Source organism: Cryptotermes secundus, unplaced genomic scaffold, assembly GCF_002891405.2.
Source record: "Cryptotermes secundus unplaced genomic scaffold, Csec_1.0 scaffold1564, whole genome shotgun sequence".
In the NCBI taxonomy this organism is placed as follows: Eukaryota; Metazoa; Arthropoda; class Insecta; order Blattodea; family Kalotermitidae; genus Cryptotermes; species Cryptotermes secundus.
Window position 1 is genome coordinate 47,113 of NW_019772127.1, and position 18,602 is coordinate 65,714.

The window sequence follows — 18,602 nt, forward strand, 5'->3', positions numbered from 1 at the left end:
TGTCCAGTCATCAGCGCACAACAATTTAAGTTACTTCCTCATTTAATGTCAATGACCCTTATGATTTTCCTCAGTTTAATGTTCAAATCCACTGCCTACCATAAAAACATTAACATGACACTTCACTTATTTTCTTGTTTCAGTTATGAATGCTTATATGTTGGACGTACAAGTAATACATGTATACGTTTATAAAGACTGTGTTACCATTTGAAGAATGCTGCAGGGTAAACTAATATGTCGACAATGGTTTTGCTAGCAAAAACGTTTTCTCCTACTCTCATTTCTCCAATACACTTTCTGAAAACCCACTTCTAAAACATACAAAACCAGGTAGGACTATTTACCAACACCACTAAAGTGCACCCAAGATCCCAAACAAACCACCACCTCGACTCACAAGCTGTAGATTACTCCCAACATAAAAGAAAATAGAAGGAACCAAAGAGGAAGTCTGTGTGGGAAAGACTGGCACACTACAAACTTATTTACTGAAAGGAAGGAACTGTTATTTTGGTTATTTATGTGCTTCCTTGTTTTATTTATTTAGTTATGTCTGATGACAGAAATGAGCATATCTATTAACAACAATGGTCAAAAATACAGGGGCATTTGTACCTCTTACCCTGCAGGAGTGGAGGGAAGATTTTCTGAGCAGGAAGGTGACTAGAACTAGAGAGAAAAAAGAAAGCTAATTTCTGGTACACAGTAGACTGAAAATACAATTCTGTTGTGGCCCAGTAGATCTGGTGTTTTTATTTAACTCTAGAGGGCAATGCTGCCAGCAGCCCAACAAAAAATCAACATAAAATGTCTCACGCTTGGAGACGACAAAGTCTTTTTATTTCAAGTATTTTTCTTATTTGTTTAATTGTACTCATTTCCTACTAAACAAGTCCACATATTTTTTTAAGTTAGCTTATCGATTCTCCTCTCTTAAAACTGGATTTTAAAGCCATCTAGTTGTCATATTCTTGAAGATACATCAACATGCACAGTCTTTCATTTCAGCTCAAAATGGTGTTACCAATCAATGTTGTTACCTAACTGTTCAGATTAAAGAGTATAATTATTAATATGGAGACACTGTAAGCTAGCTGAACATTTCGTCATGTGGTAACGAACTCTGCAGCCGCCATGTTTGATGGTGATTGATGTTTTATGACGTCAATTAAAGTTGATCTAGTTGGCAGACTTGAATGCTTCTTCTAGAAGAGGAAAGCCTTGATCTCATCATAGAGTACCAGCACAAGGGCACCACCTGTTCCTCTGAGGACATTCGAGAAAGCACCCTTGAAGAAGGCTGCACCACCCTCTACCTTGTAGATTACTCCCCAGGCATGCAGCGTGTTCTTGTATACAATGTCAGCCTTGGAACGACCAGACTGCATCATCATTCGCCTACGTACTGTATCGAAGGGATAGGACACAATTCCAGCTACAGTAGTCACAGTCTGTGAAAGAGAACAAAGCATTAAGGCTATAGGAAAAAGGTAAAACAAGCAGCAAGGTATGTATGCTTTCTTCATGCCAGATCTAGGTTCTTCACAAAAACATAACATGACAATCAAGCCATTCCTACTCTGGCTTCACAGATGGATGATTCCAGGCATAATTCTCAAGCTTCAGGCCAGTTACACCAAAGTGTTCATGGGTTTACAAAATACTTATAAGCAAATGTTGGGATGGTACCTTAGAACAGATTGCAACTGCTACCCCATATTCCCAAATTAATAAATCATTATCACACTTTCATTTAATGCTTCATAATCTATGTACCCGAGAAGCATCATTAAATAACATAAACTAAGTTCACAAGCACTAATGTATTTCCTGTGGCATGACCCATTTTAAGGTTTCACACTGTGAAAATTATGCACATAAATTCTAATCGTATGAGACACAGAATTTAGTGCATTTACTTTGTAGGCAAAAGGACTCTATGCAAAGGATATTAACAAAGAAATGCTTCCTGTTTATGGTGGGATGTGTTTATCCTGTAAAGATGTTCACAACTAGATCAAAAAATTCTCATTGTAGCGGATGGAAGAGTTCATTCAAGCCGACGGGATGATGACAGTGTAGCAACTGCACTAGGGCGTTCTCAAGGTTTCGCACAGAGCACAATGCATGAGCACGTGCACGGTGGGTGTCTGGAGAACTGAAGGATAAAGAAAAAATGAACCGAATGGGTCTGTCCTTGCAACATCTCTTACGGTATCTAGATAAAGGAGAAGATATGCTTAACAGGATTGTTACTGTGGACGAATCGTGGGTACATCTGTACCAACCCAAATCAAAGTGTGCTTGAGTGCAATGAAAATACCACAGTTCACCATCAACCAAAAAGTTTAAGGGTATGCCATCAGCAGGGAAGGTTATGCTTACTGTGTTTTGGGATTCTCAGCAAGTACAGTTAACCCATTTCCAGAAGCGCAAATTCTACAATGTACCGTGAAATTCTGTTGAAGTTTTGAGGTAAAATTCACAAGAAACGTCCAGGAAAACTAGCAAGAGGGGTACTGCTTCATCATGACAATACCACAACCCCATATAATAGCCCAAGCAACGCTGGAGAGAATTCAAGGGAACTTCTTGAACATCTGCCTTACAGCCCGGACATCGTCCTAGTAACTTAAATGGTGTGCTAAAAAACCATCTTACTGGCAAACATTTTGCTGATGATGAGGAGGCCCAAAAGGTGTGGAAGTGGCTGAGACAACAGTCAGAAGACTTCTATGCTGCGGGTTTCGATGCACTGGTAAAGCGACAAGACAAGTGTACCAATGTTGGTGGAGGGTTTGTCGAGAAATAGATGTGTTTTCCAGCTTCAAATATCAATATCCATATTTACCAACTCTCCCTCGTATTAAGTGCAGATAAATGTGAAAACCTGACGCTGTTACTGGATTTTAAAAACCCATAAACTGACGTTTTTCAATGAACTACAAAATGAGTCAGCAATAAACGTACCTGAGCAATAGCCCACGAGATGAGGAAGGGCGTATTCTTGGGGTCTGGCAGCATGCCCTTTGCTGTGTCAAAGAATCCGAAGTAAGCGGCACGGTAGATTATGATACCTTGCACAGAGACACCGAAGCCACGGTACAGACCAACGATTCCATCAGCCTTGAAGATCTTGGCAATACAATTACCCAAACCTGTGAACTCACGTTGGTTTGCACCTTTGCCGACATCAGCGGCCAACCTGTAACAGTCAGCACTTAACATGCCAGCCCAAGTTTACCTCTACTCATTACAATATGTTCCAACCTTCTTTATGAAAATACTTGGCAAAATTAGTTAGTTCAGAGTCACACGTGTTCCCCATGCCACCACTTTACTGACACAAGTGTCTTACTAAAACTGCCCACACAAAACGTAACAGTAATTCCTACTGCTCATAACTTGTACCCCTGAAACCCCCAACACCCAGTCTGTCAAAATACAGTTATATTCTGGATTTCACAATAATCAATATAAATATTATTCTTCTACTTTAATTTCAAGGACTATGGAATTGGAACACAGAGACAGAGTGTCCAGTGTCAGAGGAAATTGCTCCTGTACATGGTTTACACGATATGGGTCTTTCAGAACAGGATGCACTGCACCATGCAGGGGGCTACTCGCACATTAGGTCCGTTTATATAAACTAAAGCAGTCTATGCCTGCACAAATTTCCTAACAATCTGGAAAGCAGATAAAAAGCAGAAATTTTGCTTTTATTAATAAAAGAACTGAAAATTACATGCCAGCTGTTTCCAGGATATTCAAGAATGACAGGACTGACATAAAAAGAATGGAAAAATAATATGGAAGGAAGAAGGGAGGGAGATAAGAGGATATTAGGACCTTTCAACATATAAGAAAAAAAGAGGCAGAGGAATGATACTGGATGAACAAATAAAATAGATGAGAAAAGGTGGAAAAGGGATAAAGTAAAGAAACTACGAATTTATTCTGCCTGTCATTTCTGAAATGCTGTATGGAATAATAACATAACAGATAACTGTATGTAACAGTAATATGAGGGTCGTACTGAAAGTCATGAGCAACAACTTTTTGTAAAGTAACATGCTTTATGATTGACAAACCAAATACACCAACTCAATCTACAGACCTTTCTTTATTTTTCCACATAATCGCCACTTCTTTGTACACATTTCTCCCAGCGTTCTGGGAGTTTGAAAATTCCCCTTCTGTAAAATTCTGTTCCAGCCATCCGAAGACACTGACACGCTGCTTTCTGAATTGCCTCCCTTGTCCCAAAACGTTGTCCACACAGCTGATCCTTCACAAATCCGAAAAGATGGTAGTCGGAGGGTGCCAGATCAGGGCTATAGGAGGGGTGTGGAAGAACTTCCCACCCCATCTTTGCAATTGCTTCCAATGTGAGGCGAGCGGCGTGGGGGTAAGCGTTGTCATGCAGGATGATGATGTTTCGTCCCGGACGTTTATCGCGCAATTGACAGCGGAGCTTGTGCAGCATCTGGACATAACGAGCAGCATTGATGGTTTGCCCAGGTTCCAGAAATTCGGCCAGAATATACCCCTCTGCATCCCAGAAGACTGTGCCCATCACCTTCGCAGCTGATGGCACTGTCTTTACCTTCTTTTTTGATGGAGAATGCAAATGGTGCCATTCCATACTCTGCCGTTTCGTTTCAGGCTTGAAACGGTGAAACCAGCTTTCTTCACCTGTCACAATACAGAGCAAAAATCATCGCCTTCGTGTCGATATCTCTGCAGCAGTTCTGAGGTGATGGCTTTTCGCTGACCTTTGTGGTCTTCGGTCAATAACCGCGGGACCCGATGAGCACAAACTTTCAATCATCTCCTGTACTGCACTGTGCCCTATTCCAAGTTTTCGGGCTATTGTGTCCACAGTCACATGCCTGCCATCTTGAATGATCTCATCCACTCTTTCCTTGTTGCCTTCAGTTGTGGCTGTTCGAGGACGACTGCTCCGAGGCTCATCTTCGATGCTGGTGTTCCCACCTTTAAAATGTTTCACACATCTTCGAACACTTCTCGCACCCATGCACACACTTCCAGAAGCACGCTGAAGTCTCCGGTAAATTTCTGCAGCAGGGATTTCCTCTTTCACAAGAAATTCGATGACAGTACGCTGGCGAAACGACATATCTTGTCGGCCATTTTGTTAGGAGTGATACTGGTCACGTGATGCAAGCTATTGACATCATAAGACACTCAAGGTTAACACAACATATGGTTCCACCTACCACCGTACTCTCTTTTGTCTGCTGTTTACAGGTTGCAAGCAAAAAAAAAAAAAGTTGCTTATGACTTTAGGTATGACCTACGTATAAAACAAGAAAATTCAGGGTGCAATGACTAAAAGTACATGCACTATGGTGACGTGGTGTCCAGGATTTGTGAAGACCTGGAAATCCCTTCATAACAAACAATAACTACTGTCTTGTTAACTGACCTTGTTCTGGCGAAGTCAAGGGGATACACGAAGCAGAGGGATGTTGCTCCAGCAGCACCGCCAGAAGCCAGGTTACCCAGAAAGTAGCGCCAGAACTGTGTATTTTTGTCAACTCCGCCCAGGAAAACTTGCTTGTATTTGTCCTTGAAAGCAAAGTTGAGGGCCTGTGTGGGGAAGTACCTAATGACGTTGGCAAGATTACCACGCCAGTAACTGAGGAATCCTTGCTCTTTAGGGATGCGGACGAAGCAGTCGATCATACCTGTAACGGATCATTCCAGATCACATGGTAACCATCTACGAATTTGAAACTCTCTACTACTATTATTTCCATGGCAATGAATTTATATCTTTTGAGGGCTGGCAGAACACATTTTATTCACTAAATCCACATAAACAGAGACCAAAATTCTTCAAAATCAGATGTCTCGTGCATATTTGAACATAAACAACAGGAACGATTAATATCGACTACAGATTTTGTCTAAATTTTGTGATTTCACTCTGGTTTCGCAGGGCTTCGATCTGTATAGTGACAGGCTACAGGCTGAACAACCGGGGTTCGATACCAGGCAATGTCCAGAATGGTTCTGGGGCCCATCCAGCCCCCTATCTAAATGGTACGAGGAGCTCTTTCCCGGAAGCGGCCGGGGCGCGAAATTGACCACTCTTCTCCATCCAGTGCTGAGGTCAAGAATAGTGGAACTATACCTCCACTCCCATACACATTCATAGGTTTGGCGCTTAATTAAAAAAAGAAACGGCTTAATTTTTTACTTATGTTGCTATGGGGGTGGGCGTCGTCAGTTCAGCTTACGTATTTATATGCTAATTCCAGATATGACGTTAATGAAGTGTGGTAGTGTGCCCTTACTAAACTTCATCAACCAAACGTGTTTACCATCAATATAACGACACTACAATGGATTACATTTCCTTCATTCATTTTAAATATTACTAAAGCAAGACTTGTTCGACAGGAAATCTGCCGTTGCCATATAGATGTCTCTGGTCCTGACAAAACTGATTAGGCCTATACATAAAATTACCGAAAATATTCTGCTTGATTTCTGTTCATATTATTTGGTTCATTGCTGCCGCTGCTGCTGCTACCACCAGACACCATGGTATTCTTTTCTAGATGCCAAGACACCAATTACATCATACCCAGCATGGACCCTACTGGACCTCTTTACACGAGCAGTTAGTTATTGGTATAGTTAAGTGCACACATACGGAGCAAAAACATGCACCTCCTGCGAAATATGAGACTGTGCCAAATACTGTGCTGACGTCATGTGTGCCGCTCGCATGCCTTTCTCGTCACTAGATTCTTTCCCGGAAACTGTGTGGAATAAATTCTGGCCACTTATAATCTGAGAAGGAAAAGTAAAAGTATCACATGCACAATATCATTCCTCTAGAAGACAAACCCCGTAACCTGTAATCCGCAAGAGAACTCTAACGACCGAGCAATCGCCACTTGTCGCCGCAGTTAGTGCCAACTTTAGCGTATAGTGTGTGTTGCGCGGTCAGCTCAACGAATCCCCACGGCCATTAATTTGTTTTCTAGACCGGAGCCGTTATTTCCTTGAAATAGCTCCTCAATTCTCACGAGCTTGAGTGGACCCTGTTCTGGTAGCGCCGGGAATCGAACCCGGGACATCTGGATCTGTAGGCAGGAACTCTGACCACTAGACCACAGAGGCGGCCCCCTAAAAGATTTGGACAATTAAAATTCTTGCAGTCATATCACAGGTCGTTCAAAGCAGAAACCCCGGATTTTAGGTGGCCTTGGACCCTGTGGGCCCCATTTACACATTTAAAACGTTGGAAGTTCCAGCTGATGGTAGGAACGTCCTTCACGTGGCAAAACGTTGAAGTTTAAATTTATTGCAGCGCGACATCCGATAAAATCCCCCCCCCCAGAAGTTTCCACTGCTTGTTCCTGCTGCATTACATGTCCTGCCAACGAATAATGACCACAAATGTGGTTTTGTACGACACGTTACAGTCATTTGCAGAATATGATCACAGTGACTTTCACTTGGAATAGGGGAAACCTTGTACATAAGGTCATCGGCCGCATCGATTTCCCTACAACCCGCGGCTCGAGTCCGCAAGCGAACTATACCGACCGAGAGACCGCCGCATGTCGGCGAAGTTAGTGCCAAATTTAGCGGATAGACGATGTCACGTGGTCAGCGCAACGAATCCCCACGGCCGTTAATTTCGGTTTTCTAGACCGGTGCTACGTGAGTGTACACACCTGATGATGGCCATTCACGGCCGAAACATGTAGTGTAGAAGAAAGGAAAGACGAAAGAACTACAATAAATTGTTGCAATTAGGACGAAGTTTGTGTCATATATTGTGTAGTGTAACAGGATGCTTAAATATAATATTGTAAACAGTCTCTTATAATTTAACGGTAATTCGCTGTGCAAACATGTCGGCGCATATATATGCTTAGATCTCTACGCTACACGCTGCGAAAGCGTGTAAAAACATGCAAATGATCTACATAGTCACTTTGCTTATAGACACGGTGTTCCAACATTTACCACAGGCTAGACGCCACGTACGTCCTCCGTACGACGCGCCTGCGAAGTGGCAGCACCGCTCTAACGGAATGTACTAGCCATTCATTAGCTACAAAGCACAGCTGCCAGATCTAAGTCTCATGAAGAACCCCACAGCCAGTCTGGACACTAAAGAGAAACATCTCTTCCCTTGCTCAGAATCGAACCACGACAGTCCGGTCGTTCAGCCCATAGCCCAGTCTGTGTATTGACAGAACCACCCTGGCTCATATCGTTATCAGTAAATAACGCAATCACGTCCAAAGATCGTGAGAGCACAGATGGCTACACAACCGGATACTGTATAATAGCCCCCCCCCAACAAAAAACAAACTCCGTGGTTTTAGTCAGCAAGCGAACTATACCGACCGAGCGACCGCCGCTTGTCGGCGAAGTTAGTGCCAAATTTAGCGGATAGAGAGTGTCGCGTGGTCGGCGCAACGAATTCCCGCGGCCGTTAATCTCTGTTCTCTAAAACGGAGCCGCTATTTCCTAGAAATAGCTCCTCAATTATCAAGAGGCTGAGTGGACCCCGTTCCAGACCCTTTACTTCGCACAAAAAAAAAAAAGGTAGCGCCGGGAATCTAACCTCGACCTTTGGATCTGTAGCCAGGAACTCTGACCACTAGACCACAGAGGCGGTCAAACTACACAGCAACATCACTACAATGGCGATCGCATCTGTAGGACACCTGGCCCTATTTACATGTCCGTGTAAAATGGCCTATTGCGGAATAGCTTACGTAATGTTTTAAACGCCAATCGTGCCAGCCACTTACGTAGTGTACTCTTCCTCTACGCCAGGGGTCTCCAAACTTTTCGAAACGCGGGCCACATTATGTAATTCAGCACTTTCAACGGGCCGCATAAAATGAGAAATTAATAACTCTAGGTATATGAGTTTTATTTTAAAGCACAGAATTTCATAAACTAAATACAAAGTACGTGAGAACAAATTATCGTATATTAATGACAACAGACAGTAGCAGCAAATGCTCATATTTTCATCAAAAATTATAATAAAACAATTAATGTGAATGATGAAACTCTTTTTGCATTCTTAAAATCTGATTAAACTGAGGTTCAAATTTTGAAAAGCTAATCACATTTAGCGACTTTAAATGTTCATCATGTTGATGTACTTCATCTGGGAAAAAGATGGTTCACACAGATATGTCGTCCCAAAAATGGAAATAATTTACAAGCAAATTTCTTTAAATTTGGAAATTGTTCAGAGTTCAGAAATTTATAAAATTCGATCAAATTTCCTTCATTGTATTTGTCTTTAATATAATAATTTTCCTGACGTTCAGTAATTTCCATTTGAATTTGACTTGGGACATCTGCAGCATCACGGCCAAAAGGATTTTAAAACAATCTAATTTCCTGAGCACTGGCATTCAAATCAGCAAATCGCTTCCGAAATTGTTCTTTCAGATTTGAAATGACTAAATTTGCAAACGACGAAGGAAATTTTGCTCGCGCTACCTACATTGCCACGAACAAGTACGAAGAAATACCGCGCAGTATACGGTCCAGAATTAGTAAAATTGTGAATATTAATAATATTAACATAATATGGAATATCAATATATTTTAAACACAATCTTAATTAATGAATTTGAAATCTATGAACAAGTATTTTTTTAGCAGTACTCGTTGGAAAATTAGTTCAATTGGCGCATTTCTGCACAATTCTTTCGCGGGCCGGACGTGGCCCGCGGGCCGTAGTTTGGAGACCCTTGCTCTACGCAAACATCGCCCAGTGTAATCAACACACATGGTCTCGATACCTGTCATAAATTTCGCAGAAGTTACGGTTATATCGTCTTCCGGTTTCGTAGATGGTTAACTAACTCCTTGGAGTGATCTAGCCCGAGAATGACGGCAATTACGCTCCTCTCTAGTAGCAGCACCCACATACCAAACTGTACGATGTAACCAATGTTCACCGACGTGAAAAAACGCAATCTCATAACAGCAACGCCAATGCAACCACATCAGCATCGCACCACAGTATCCGCAAAAGTGACTTTTTTTTGATATTGTGTTATGACCCTGGCTCCACAGCATCGAATGTAAGAACAATGATTAATCTGTGACGAATGTAGAAGAGAACGGTAGTTTCCATTTCAACGCACACTCCAACTTTCCTTAATGTACCGAGGCAAGCTACGGAAATTCTGCCAACATTTTTGGCAGTCAAAGAATTGAATCCAGGTCTATTCGAATAAGGAGTTCTCATGCCGCCATGGCGAACAAAGGTCAACAACTACTAGCGTTCACAGATGGTGCACGTTACCCCGTGAGTCGAATCTGCATATATTTTTCAAACAATTGCCTACAATTTGAATTGCATAGATAGACAGTTAAACGAGACAAGAATTTTAGAAATTCCAAATTTCCCATTCCTCTGCAGCGAAGGATAGGGCGTGTTGCCAGTCAGAGCCACATCCCGGTAGCAGACGGTTCATTCACGTCATGCAGTCTTACAGCGAAGTTAAATGGGCAGGTGCTNCTAGCAGACGGTTCAGCGTACGTTATTACGTGTTTTGCATACATTCACGTCATGCAGTCTTACAGCGAAGTTAAATGGGCAGGTGCTTACAAAATAATACTTAGACAGAACTGATAATTTATGGGCATGTGCACAAGTTCATGAACTGGGTACCCCTCTATGAAAATCAAGTACAAAATTGAGTCGCTGAAGGCCAACGTCCTGCACTAAATGCGCTACTTCCGGTTCTGAAGAATACGTGTACAACTATCTTCCTTGGAGATGCGTCACTCTACGTCATACTGCAGGAAAATTTTTGGTAAAAGTGGGGGGGGGCCTCTGCTAAAAAGTACTGACAGAAGAATTAAACCTTCGTAAACTGCGGTTATCCCACTTGAAAAACATGGGCTGTATGGGATGACAGCACTAGGCAGGTCTTTTTGCACTGTCTGGTAGTGCACACTGACTTATTCCACATGCATCAGCGTTCAAACTGGGCTAGAAATCCGGTGAGTAAATGATGTGAGGTTTTGGCTAACCTACTTTCTTATCCCCAAGGAAAAGAAGGCTTCTGAGATTATCAAAATGTTCATGTCTCCCATTTGAACCTGATGACGGATTTTCACGAAACTTGGTATGGACGTTATACCATTAGAGGTTACCCCAAAGCAATACTTTTCATAATTCCCTGCTACCAATAACAATATTGGTGAGCGAGCTTGTGACATGAGAGCAAGTCTGCAGTCACTTAAGTTACGGTCCCGAAATCAAACATGGTATTCTTATCTTAGGCAAAGGTAAAGCTATCCCTGCAACAGACCGTGAAGGCCCATAGGATTCTGAGACGTCGAGGCTCCCAATTTTCTCTAGACAATCGGCTCACAGATGGCAGTAAGGTTGTCAGCTTTACGAGCCGGATGGCCATCACGCCCCGGGAAATCCCTGGTACTCATTTCTGTTAGAGGCTGATTAGACCCCTGGGCCATAGTGCCGTCGGACCTCAAAGGGAACGAGTAACACGTCTGTTGTGAGAATAAAATATAAGTGTAACAGTTCACTATGCCTCCAAATGTATAAAACAGGAAAAGCAGAAAGGATAAAATTTAACTATACTCGATATAAATCCAACACGTGCATTTTGAAAGGGAAATTTAAGCCCCAAACGTGAAATATTGTTCAAAGGAGCAAGTCATGCTTCAATATTTACAATGGTCTGGTTAAAAAATTTAAATTTCGTTTTTTGTGTTCATTTCGGTAATCAACAGTGTAAGTTACATGTTCTCTCCTATTAAAACATCACAGAACAGCATTAAAAATTTAATTATGCCGTCAAGTAACGGCTGGTGGCACACCCTCATTTCAATCACACATCCTGTAGTAACAAAAATTTGATATTTTATAATATTGAGAATTGGGGGGGGNNNNGGGGTCCTCCACTGTGATGAGAACTGTTTGCAGTGACACCACTGTTAACGTAGCATTTTTCACATGTCTTTTTTTCATAGGCATTGGCACATTTTTCCTTAAACTATATACATTATAGACGAAATTATACTATTGTTTTTGAACGTAAAGACTTTTTCCACAAGTCTCGCACAAAATCGTGACGGTATTGACTATTTTTCTATCGCAAATGTTGGAAGTCTTTCAGAAGAAAAATATACAAAAAAATTATTCACACGTATATTACTATGAAACTATGAGATCCAATAACTACTTGCACCAAAATTTTCTGACTATATTTTAGAGCCTGAAATTGTTCCAATGTATCTTAATACGACAAAATTAACATAATCGCGATGGTAAGCACCATCCCCCTTTGCACTTAAAATATTTTTTGAAACAACCACAAATAAATATTTCAATACAGTTACTAAACTGTTATATTACCGATGTCTTAAAACTCAGACCGAATATATCGGCTACGGGATTTTCGCAATTACCATTTTAAATATCGGCGCAAAACACTGCATATACTTTCTCACAACTGACCTTGACTGTCACCTTGGAAACGAAACTGATTGTTGTTCTGCAGGCTACCTGAATACCAAACGACGACGGAATCCAACTGGTAAAGCCCCGTTTCGACAAAATCGGCATTTCGCATTTGGGACCCTGGTGCGCGTTATCGCTATTCTTCCTGAAGATACCACATTCGCAGTTTTATTTTCGGATAGTTTCCATAAATTACTGAAATCTAATAAAATCGGTTCAATTCTTGAGCAAACTGCCATTTCGTCATTTACGGCTACAATGCTGGTATTCACCGGGCATCGACCTGTAACAGAACTCTTAAATACCGAACATGAATAAAGTTGTCCTGCCTTTCTTGCGCTGGGGAGGCTCACATCACTACGGTCCGCCAGCATTTCAGTAATAACTTTTCCGTATTTGGGACTCAAAACTTGTAAATTCGTCAAAATCTCGCTAATTTTTCACGATCACAATGCTTTTCCATATGTAGTACATACACTGCATATGATACAGTAGAAACAGTTTCAGGCTTGTACATTCAACAAGACTTGCACGTTGTGCCTGGAAATTAAATAAAAATATTTTCGAAAATTGCGAGAGTTACAAATGTATCTCAACAATTCAGCCCTACTGATCAATTTATTGTGCACGTTGAAATCACAGTACTGTACAAGGAGTTACATAATGTTCACATTTAAGTTTCACTAACACTCCGGCCATACGCAATCAATTATTTTTTTAATGATGGAGAAGTGTGTGAATGGGGGACATAACTAAAACCTGGCCAATTATTTAATTCTTCCTTGCTCATTCCTATTTATTATCGGGCAAGAACACCTTTTAAGCTGAATATTCCAAAAGGTCTTCAAACGCCACAAATATTTTCAAAGTTGCCAGGGTCAGTGTTATGTACGTCAAGGCCATGGGAGGTCTGGTACCTCAGGGGATACAAATGGTGAAATGTTGTCTTTAGCACAGGCCATCCAATATATTAATGTCGGTCAAATCCTTGTAATGGCTGCATAATATCGAATGTGGGTAACAACAATTTTAACACGTAACATGTCTGTTTATTGTGGGCCACAGTCCGCTTTTGATTTCCGGCCGGATTCGCTCCTATGGTTATCTCAATACTCCGCGCTTTTAACGATGAATGTTGACATCCAAATGCATCACGAGTTCTTAAAGGATTTCAGATAAGATACCCAGGCAGTCCGCTCTTACGATTACAAAAGCAAGTTCTACGTCACATGACAAACTAAATTACTGTCTCGAACGTCCATGGGCATGGTTGGCTGCTATTAACCATGGGAAAAACCACCTCGTGTTAACAAAATGGACGTTACCATGCTTATCGATTACATTTCGGCCATGTCTCGAAAGCACGAGTTCTTCAAATTTACAGAGTAAGATTAATTTTACAACACACGTTAAACAGTAACTGGCACACTTCACATATTACGCAACCGTCCTTGGATTTCTTTTTAGTATCAGTTTTCGCCGCTTATGCTTCAATCGATTACAACAGACCACCATTTCCGGTATGTAGGTCACTTGAATAGGCACTTACTAACAATGCAATATTTTCGTTACATTACGATTAAATTTAATGCAGTTAAACACAGAACACTAGAACTCTTCATCTATGATCCCTGTGCAGGCCAACACTTCACTAGAAATTTTCATCTGGGATCACTGTATAGGCGAACACCATTTCCTGCTGAATGAAGCTTGCATAAAGTTAATATAGCTGTAATTTAATCTCCTCCTAACGCACAATTATACAATGACTTTGGCCACGTACTCACCCTTGTATCGCTGGTCTTCTGTAATCTGCTTCGAAATGTGCTGCACCTGCAGCAGCAGTTTTACTCGTTCTATGGGCGCAACGGCGGTCTTCGAGATTGCCGCTGCTACTCCTCCGGCGACGAAATCTTTCAGAAAAGCCACTGGATCGGTGAGAGACATGTCGGTTGTTGATCACTTCCACAAACGATGTAAAAAAAACTAACTTATGTGGGAGGAACGCAGCGCGACAACTCCGCCGTTCGACTGCTGCAGACACAGAGAGATCGAAACCACGAAAGCAGGCTATAACACTCCGTCAAACCCTGGTACAATACCTTGCCACCAGGAATAACTGAGCCAATGACAGAGCACGACGTCACACAACCCAAGCGACTAGTGGGAGCACCGAAATGTCGGAGTTCGTACAGCGGCAGCTATCTTATGAGAAGGATTGGAACTATGACAAGAAGTTCCTCCAAATGGCGGTAGATGGCACAATACACATTCTAACTCGTGTAACTACACGATACTGAAACAATGTAGTCATCTAATACTTACCATTAAAGAGCAACTCCTCATGCTTGAAGAAAAGGGTAAAATCGTTCACTTCTACTGGATACCTGCCCACATTGGAATCACCCACAGTGAACGGGCCGACATGGCGGCAAAAGAGAGTGTTTACAAAGGCATAGACTCCCAACTATTATTACCCTGGACAGACCTTAGAGCCTGTTGGAAACAGAAAATGTTAAAGGATTTTTACGCATGGGGCTACTCATCGGGAGCACACAAAAGAAAATATTACTTCGATAATTACTTCGCTGATGTACCTTACTCCTGGTTCAACAAGATTAAGCTCCACCGGAAGCCCATCGTCACGCTCAACAGACTTCGAGCCGGGCACTACTGCCTGAAAACCCACCTCCATAGACTCAATATTGTTCCCGACGCGATTTGCGACTGCGGAGAAAATATCGAATCTCCCAACCACATCTTATGGCAATGCAAACGATTTGATGCGGCACGAGAAGACATGTTCAGGCACCTGATTAAGCGCAATGAATATCCCCCGTACAAGATCGAACCCCTCCTCAGGGACATGGACCCTGGGGTTATTGCATCGATTGCTCACTACCTAACCCGCATCGACATCACCATTTAATGAACATACCTTAGTCCTTGCTACATAAATTAGATACAAACCGTATCTACTCCACCAACAACTGCCTTCACTTAGCCACGTATTTCAGTTTAGACCTACTCATCAGCATGCTATAAACCTGTTTCATATTAAACCTACTTGTAAACTCAATGTAAATATGCTTTAACTCTGAACCTGTTTGTAAGCATGTTACAAATTCTAACTTAAGCTTGTAATTGGCAGAATGGGCCCACCAGCCCGACGCCAAATTCTTATATCTCAAAAAAAAAAATAACTACACGATAGAACTTCATCATTTTCTCGGACCCGGCAAGCGTCTTTAAACGCATTAGTAACTCCTCTACAATAAGCAACACATCACCCATTACACATATGCTTAAAGATCAAGTAGAGAGACTGGAATCAAGAAGGGGAAAAAAAAATCCAATTTTACTGGATCCCGGACACTGTGGAGTTGAAATTAATGAATGAGAGGGCCGACTTTGAGGCAAAGCAAGCAATCAAAGAAGGCCTCTTTCCTATTGGGTACAGTTCCAGTTCTACAGATCTTGCATTGTTAGGTTATAATTTAACGTTAATGAAAATTTATAATTCAACAAAAAAAGCACAATTTAGCTCTTGGAATAAAATTCTGGATCCACCCAAAGATGGTAACAGCTTCACTTCTTATTCTAGCGAAACCCTTCACCGATTGCAACTGTATTTAGGCCTATGTTAAAAATTACTATTTCTACTAATATTAGCCTTAGTGTAGTATGTTAGGGGGAACTTATTATAAATATAGAGCAGTGCTTGTCTACGATAATTCAGTTTGATAAACCTGAAATTTTGTATTTTTAGTTGTTGATGTAAGAACAATATTTCAGGCAAAATTCGTAGGTACTTTTATAATCTATCTCCATATGAAATATCAAAAGCTGAACTCCCGTGGGTTATTACTTACCGCCATCAAACTGACATATATATATATATATATATATATATATACAAATATGTCATGCACCCGCCATTCTGTTGTTCTACATACTACACAAAAAAGCGAAGAAGAAAGAACGGATAATTACATTAACAAATTTAATATTTCTTGAAGATCATACCTCATCACACAACTTGTTATACCATACAATAACTTAGGTCTCTAGAATAAATATCACTAATGTCGTTTATATCTACCTAGTTATTGTTATTAGTAATGACCATTGTAAAAACACGCGGTAGCGTAGTTGGTTGAGGCACTTGCTACAAGCCGGAAGGTCATGGGTTCAAGTCCTGATGAGGTCATTGCATTTTTTTCAATTGACCTGATCCTTTCAGCGGCACTATGGCCCTGGGGTCGACTCAGCCTCTGACAGAAATGAGTACCAGGAATCTTCCTGGGGGGGGGTAAAGGGCGATCAGCGCGTAAGGCTGACAAACTTACTGCCATCTATGAACCGACTGTCTAGAGAAAATGTGGCAGCCTCATCGTCTCACAACCCTATGGGCCTCCACGGCCTGTTACAGGGATGGCTTTACCTTTACCTTAATATCACTCCTACCTCACAAGGAGCCGCGATGGCTCTGTCGGTATGATGACTCGCTATGGGCTGGACGAACGAGGGGTCGGAGTACGAGTTCTTCCTGTTCAATGGGTAGCGTTAACTCCTTTCCCGGGGGTAAGACGGCCAGGGCGTGAAGCTGACCACTCACCTCCAGCTAGTGCCTAGGTCAAGAAAATGTGGATCCATACGTCCACCTCCCCATACGCCTTCGTGGNCGCCCTCTATGAGCCGACTGTCTAGAGAAAATGTGGCAGCCTCATCGTCTCACAACCCTATGGGCCTCCACGGCCTGTTACAGGGATGGCTTTACCTTTACCTTAATATCACTCCTACCTCACAAGGAGCCGCGATGGCTCTGTCGGTATGATGACTCGCTATGGGCTGGACGAACGAGGGGTCGGAGTACGAGTTCTTCCTGTTCAATGGGTAGCGTTAACTCCTTTCCCGGGGGTAAGACGGCCAGGGCGTGAAGCTGACCACTCACCTCCAGCTAGTGCCTAGGTCAAGAAAATGTGGATCCATACGTCCACCTCCCCATACGCCTTCGTGGCGTAGTGCTTAATTAGTTAAGCACAGGGACAACTTTACCAGTATCTCACAAGTTTGTGTGTTCGTCCTGTTCTTTTTACGGGTTGTAGAACATAGAAAATAAGAAAGGTTCTCTCCTGTGGAATGTAGCTTCATGAAGTCCGACGGATGTGTACTGAACTTTCGGAGGGGCATATTGCCTCCATCTTCAATGTCGAAAAGTAAGCTTTGGTTAGCTCTGAATAACATAAATTGCTTACCAGGCTTCGTGGAGATTGGTCAGCTGGTACAGAATCTGAAATGGTGGACACGCAGAGAAGCTTGCAGACGGTGAGATGATTATATGAAACTACTGTACATTCTTCCTTGAGGAGAGGAGGTAGGCAAAATAGGGCTTCTTCTAACGATTTAGCATAAGGCTGAAAGTTATTAAAAAACGAAGGCTTATTGAGGCATCGTGTTGGGATGTCGGTATGTGTGTGGATTTGAGTGCCATCCTCACCGATTCTTCACGAACCAACTGGCGGAATTCCATTAAACGCTGCATAAAAATCATGCGTCTAGAAATTACCTCACCTGTCTCATTTAAACAGAAGCAGCGGAGATACGGTTTCTGCAGTACGTTGCAGGTGAGCGACAGAATATGGTAACAGCTAGGAGTGCTGAAACTGAACAACTGAACCTAAGTTTAAAAGGGACAAGTAATGCTGCAAAGCTAAGTCAAAAACAACTAACTAAACAGAATAAATAATGAATTACTGTAACATATAAGTGTACGTACTTTACGTGTAAACAAATTATGTGATGGTGGTTTACTATTTGTAGTGATATTTGCCCTCTGAAGATGGTCCACAGAGACCAAAACATGTAAGGGTGTTAATTTTTTATGTAGTAAAAAACTTACAGATCACATTGGACGGAGTGATTTATAATTTGTAATTGTTATTGTGACGGACCAGAAGGAAACAAATCAAACTGAACAAACAAATACGTAGACGAAAGAAGAAGTGGCTAGAACATCCACAGAGGATGCCGTCAGAAAATTCTCCCAAGAAAATTTTATATTTTCAACCGA

The 18,602-nt window shown here is 41.8% G+C and overlaps 1 protein-coding gene across 1 annotated transcript; it reads right to left on the reverse strand.

Moving 5' to 3' along the window:
• Positions 1-720: 720 nt before the first annotated feature.
• Positions 721-14,590, reverse strand: LOC111875211 (ADP,ATP carrier protein). The gene is made up of 4 exons (XM_023871273.2): positions 14,317-14,590; positions 5,456-5,717; positions 2,974-3,208; positions 721-1,454 (listed from the first exon to the last, which is right to left on the reverse strand). Exons 1-4 carry the CDS (start codon positions 14,474-14,476, stop codon positions 1,209-1,211), a joined length of 903 nt encoding a protein of 300 aa, XP_023727041.1. The 5' UTR covers positions 14,477-14,590; the 3' UTR covers positions 721-1,208.
• Positions 14,591-18,602: the final 4,012 nt, after the last annotated feature.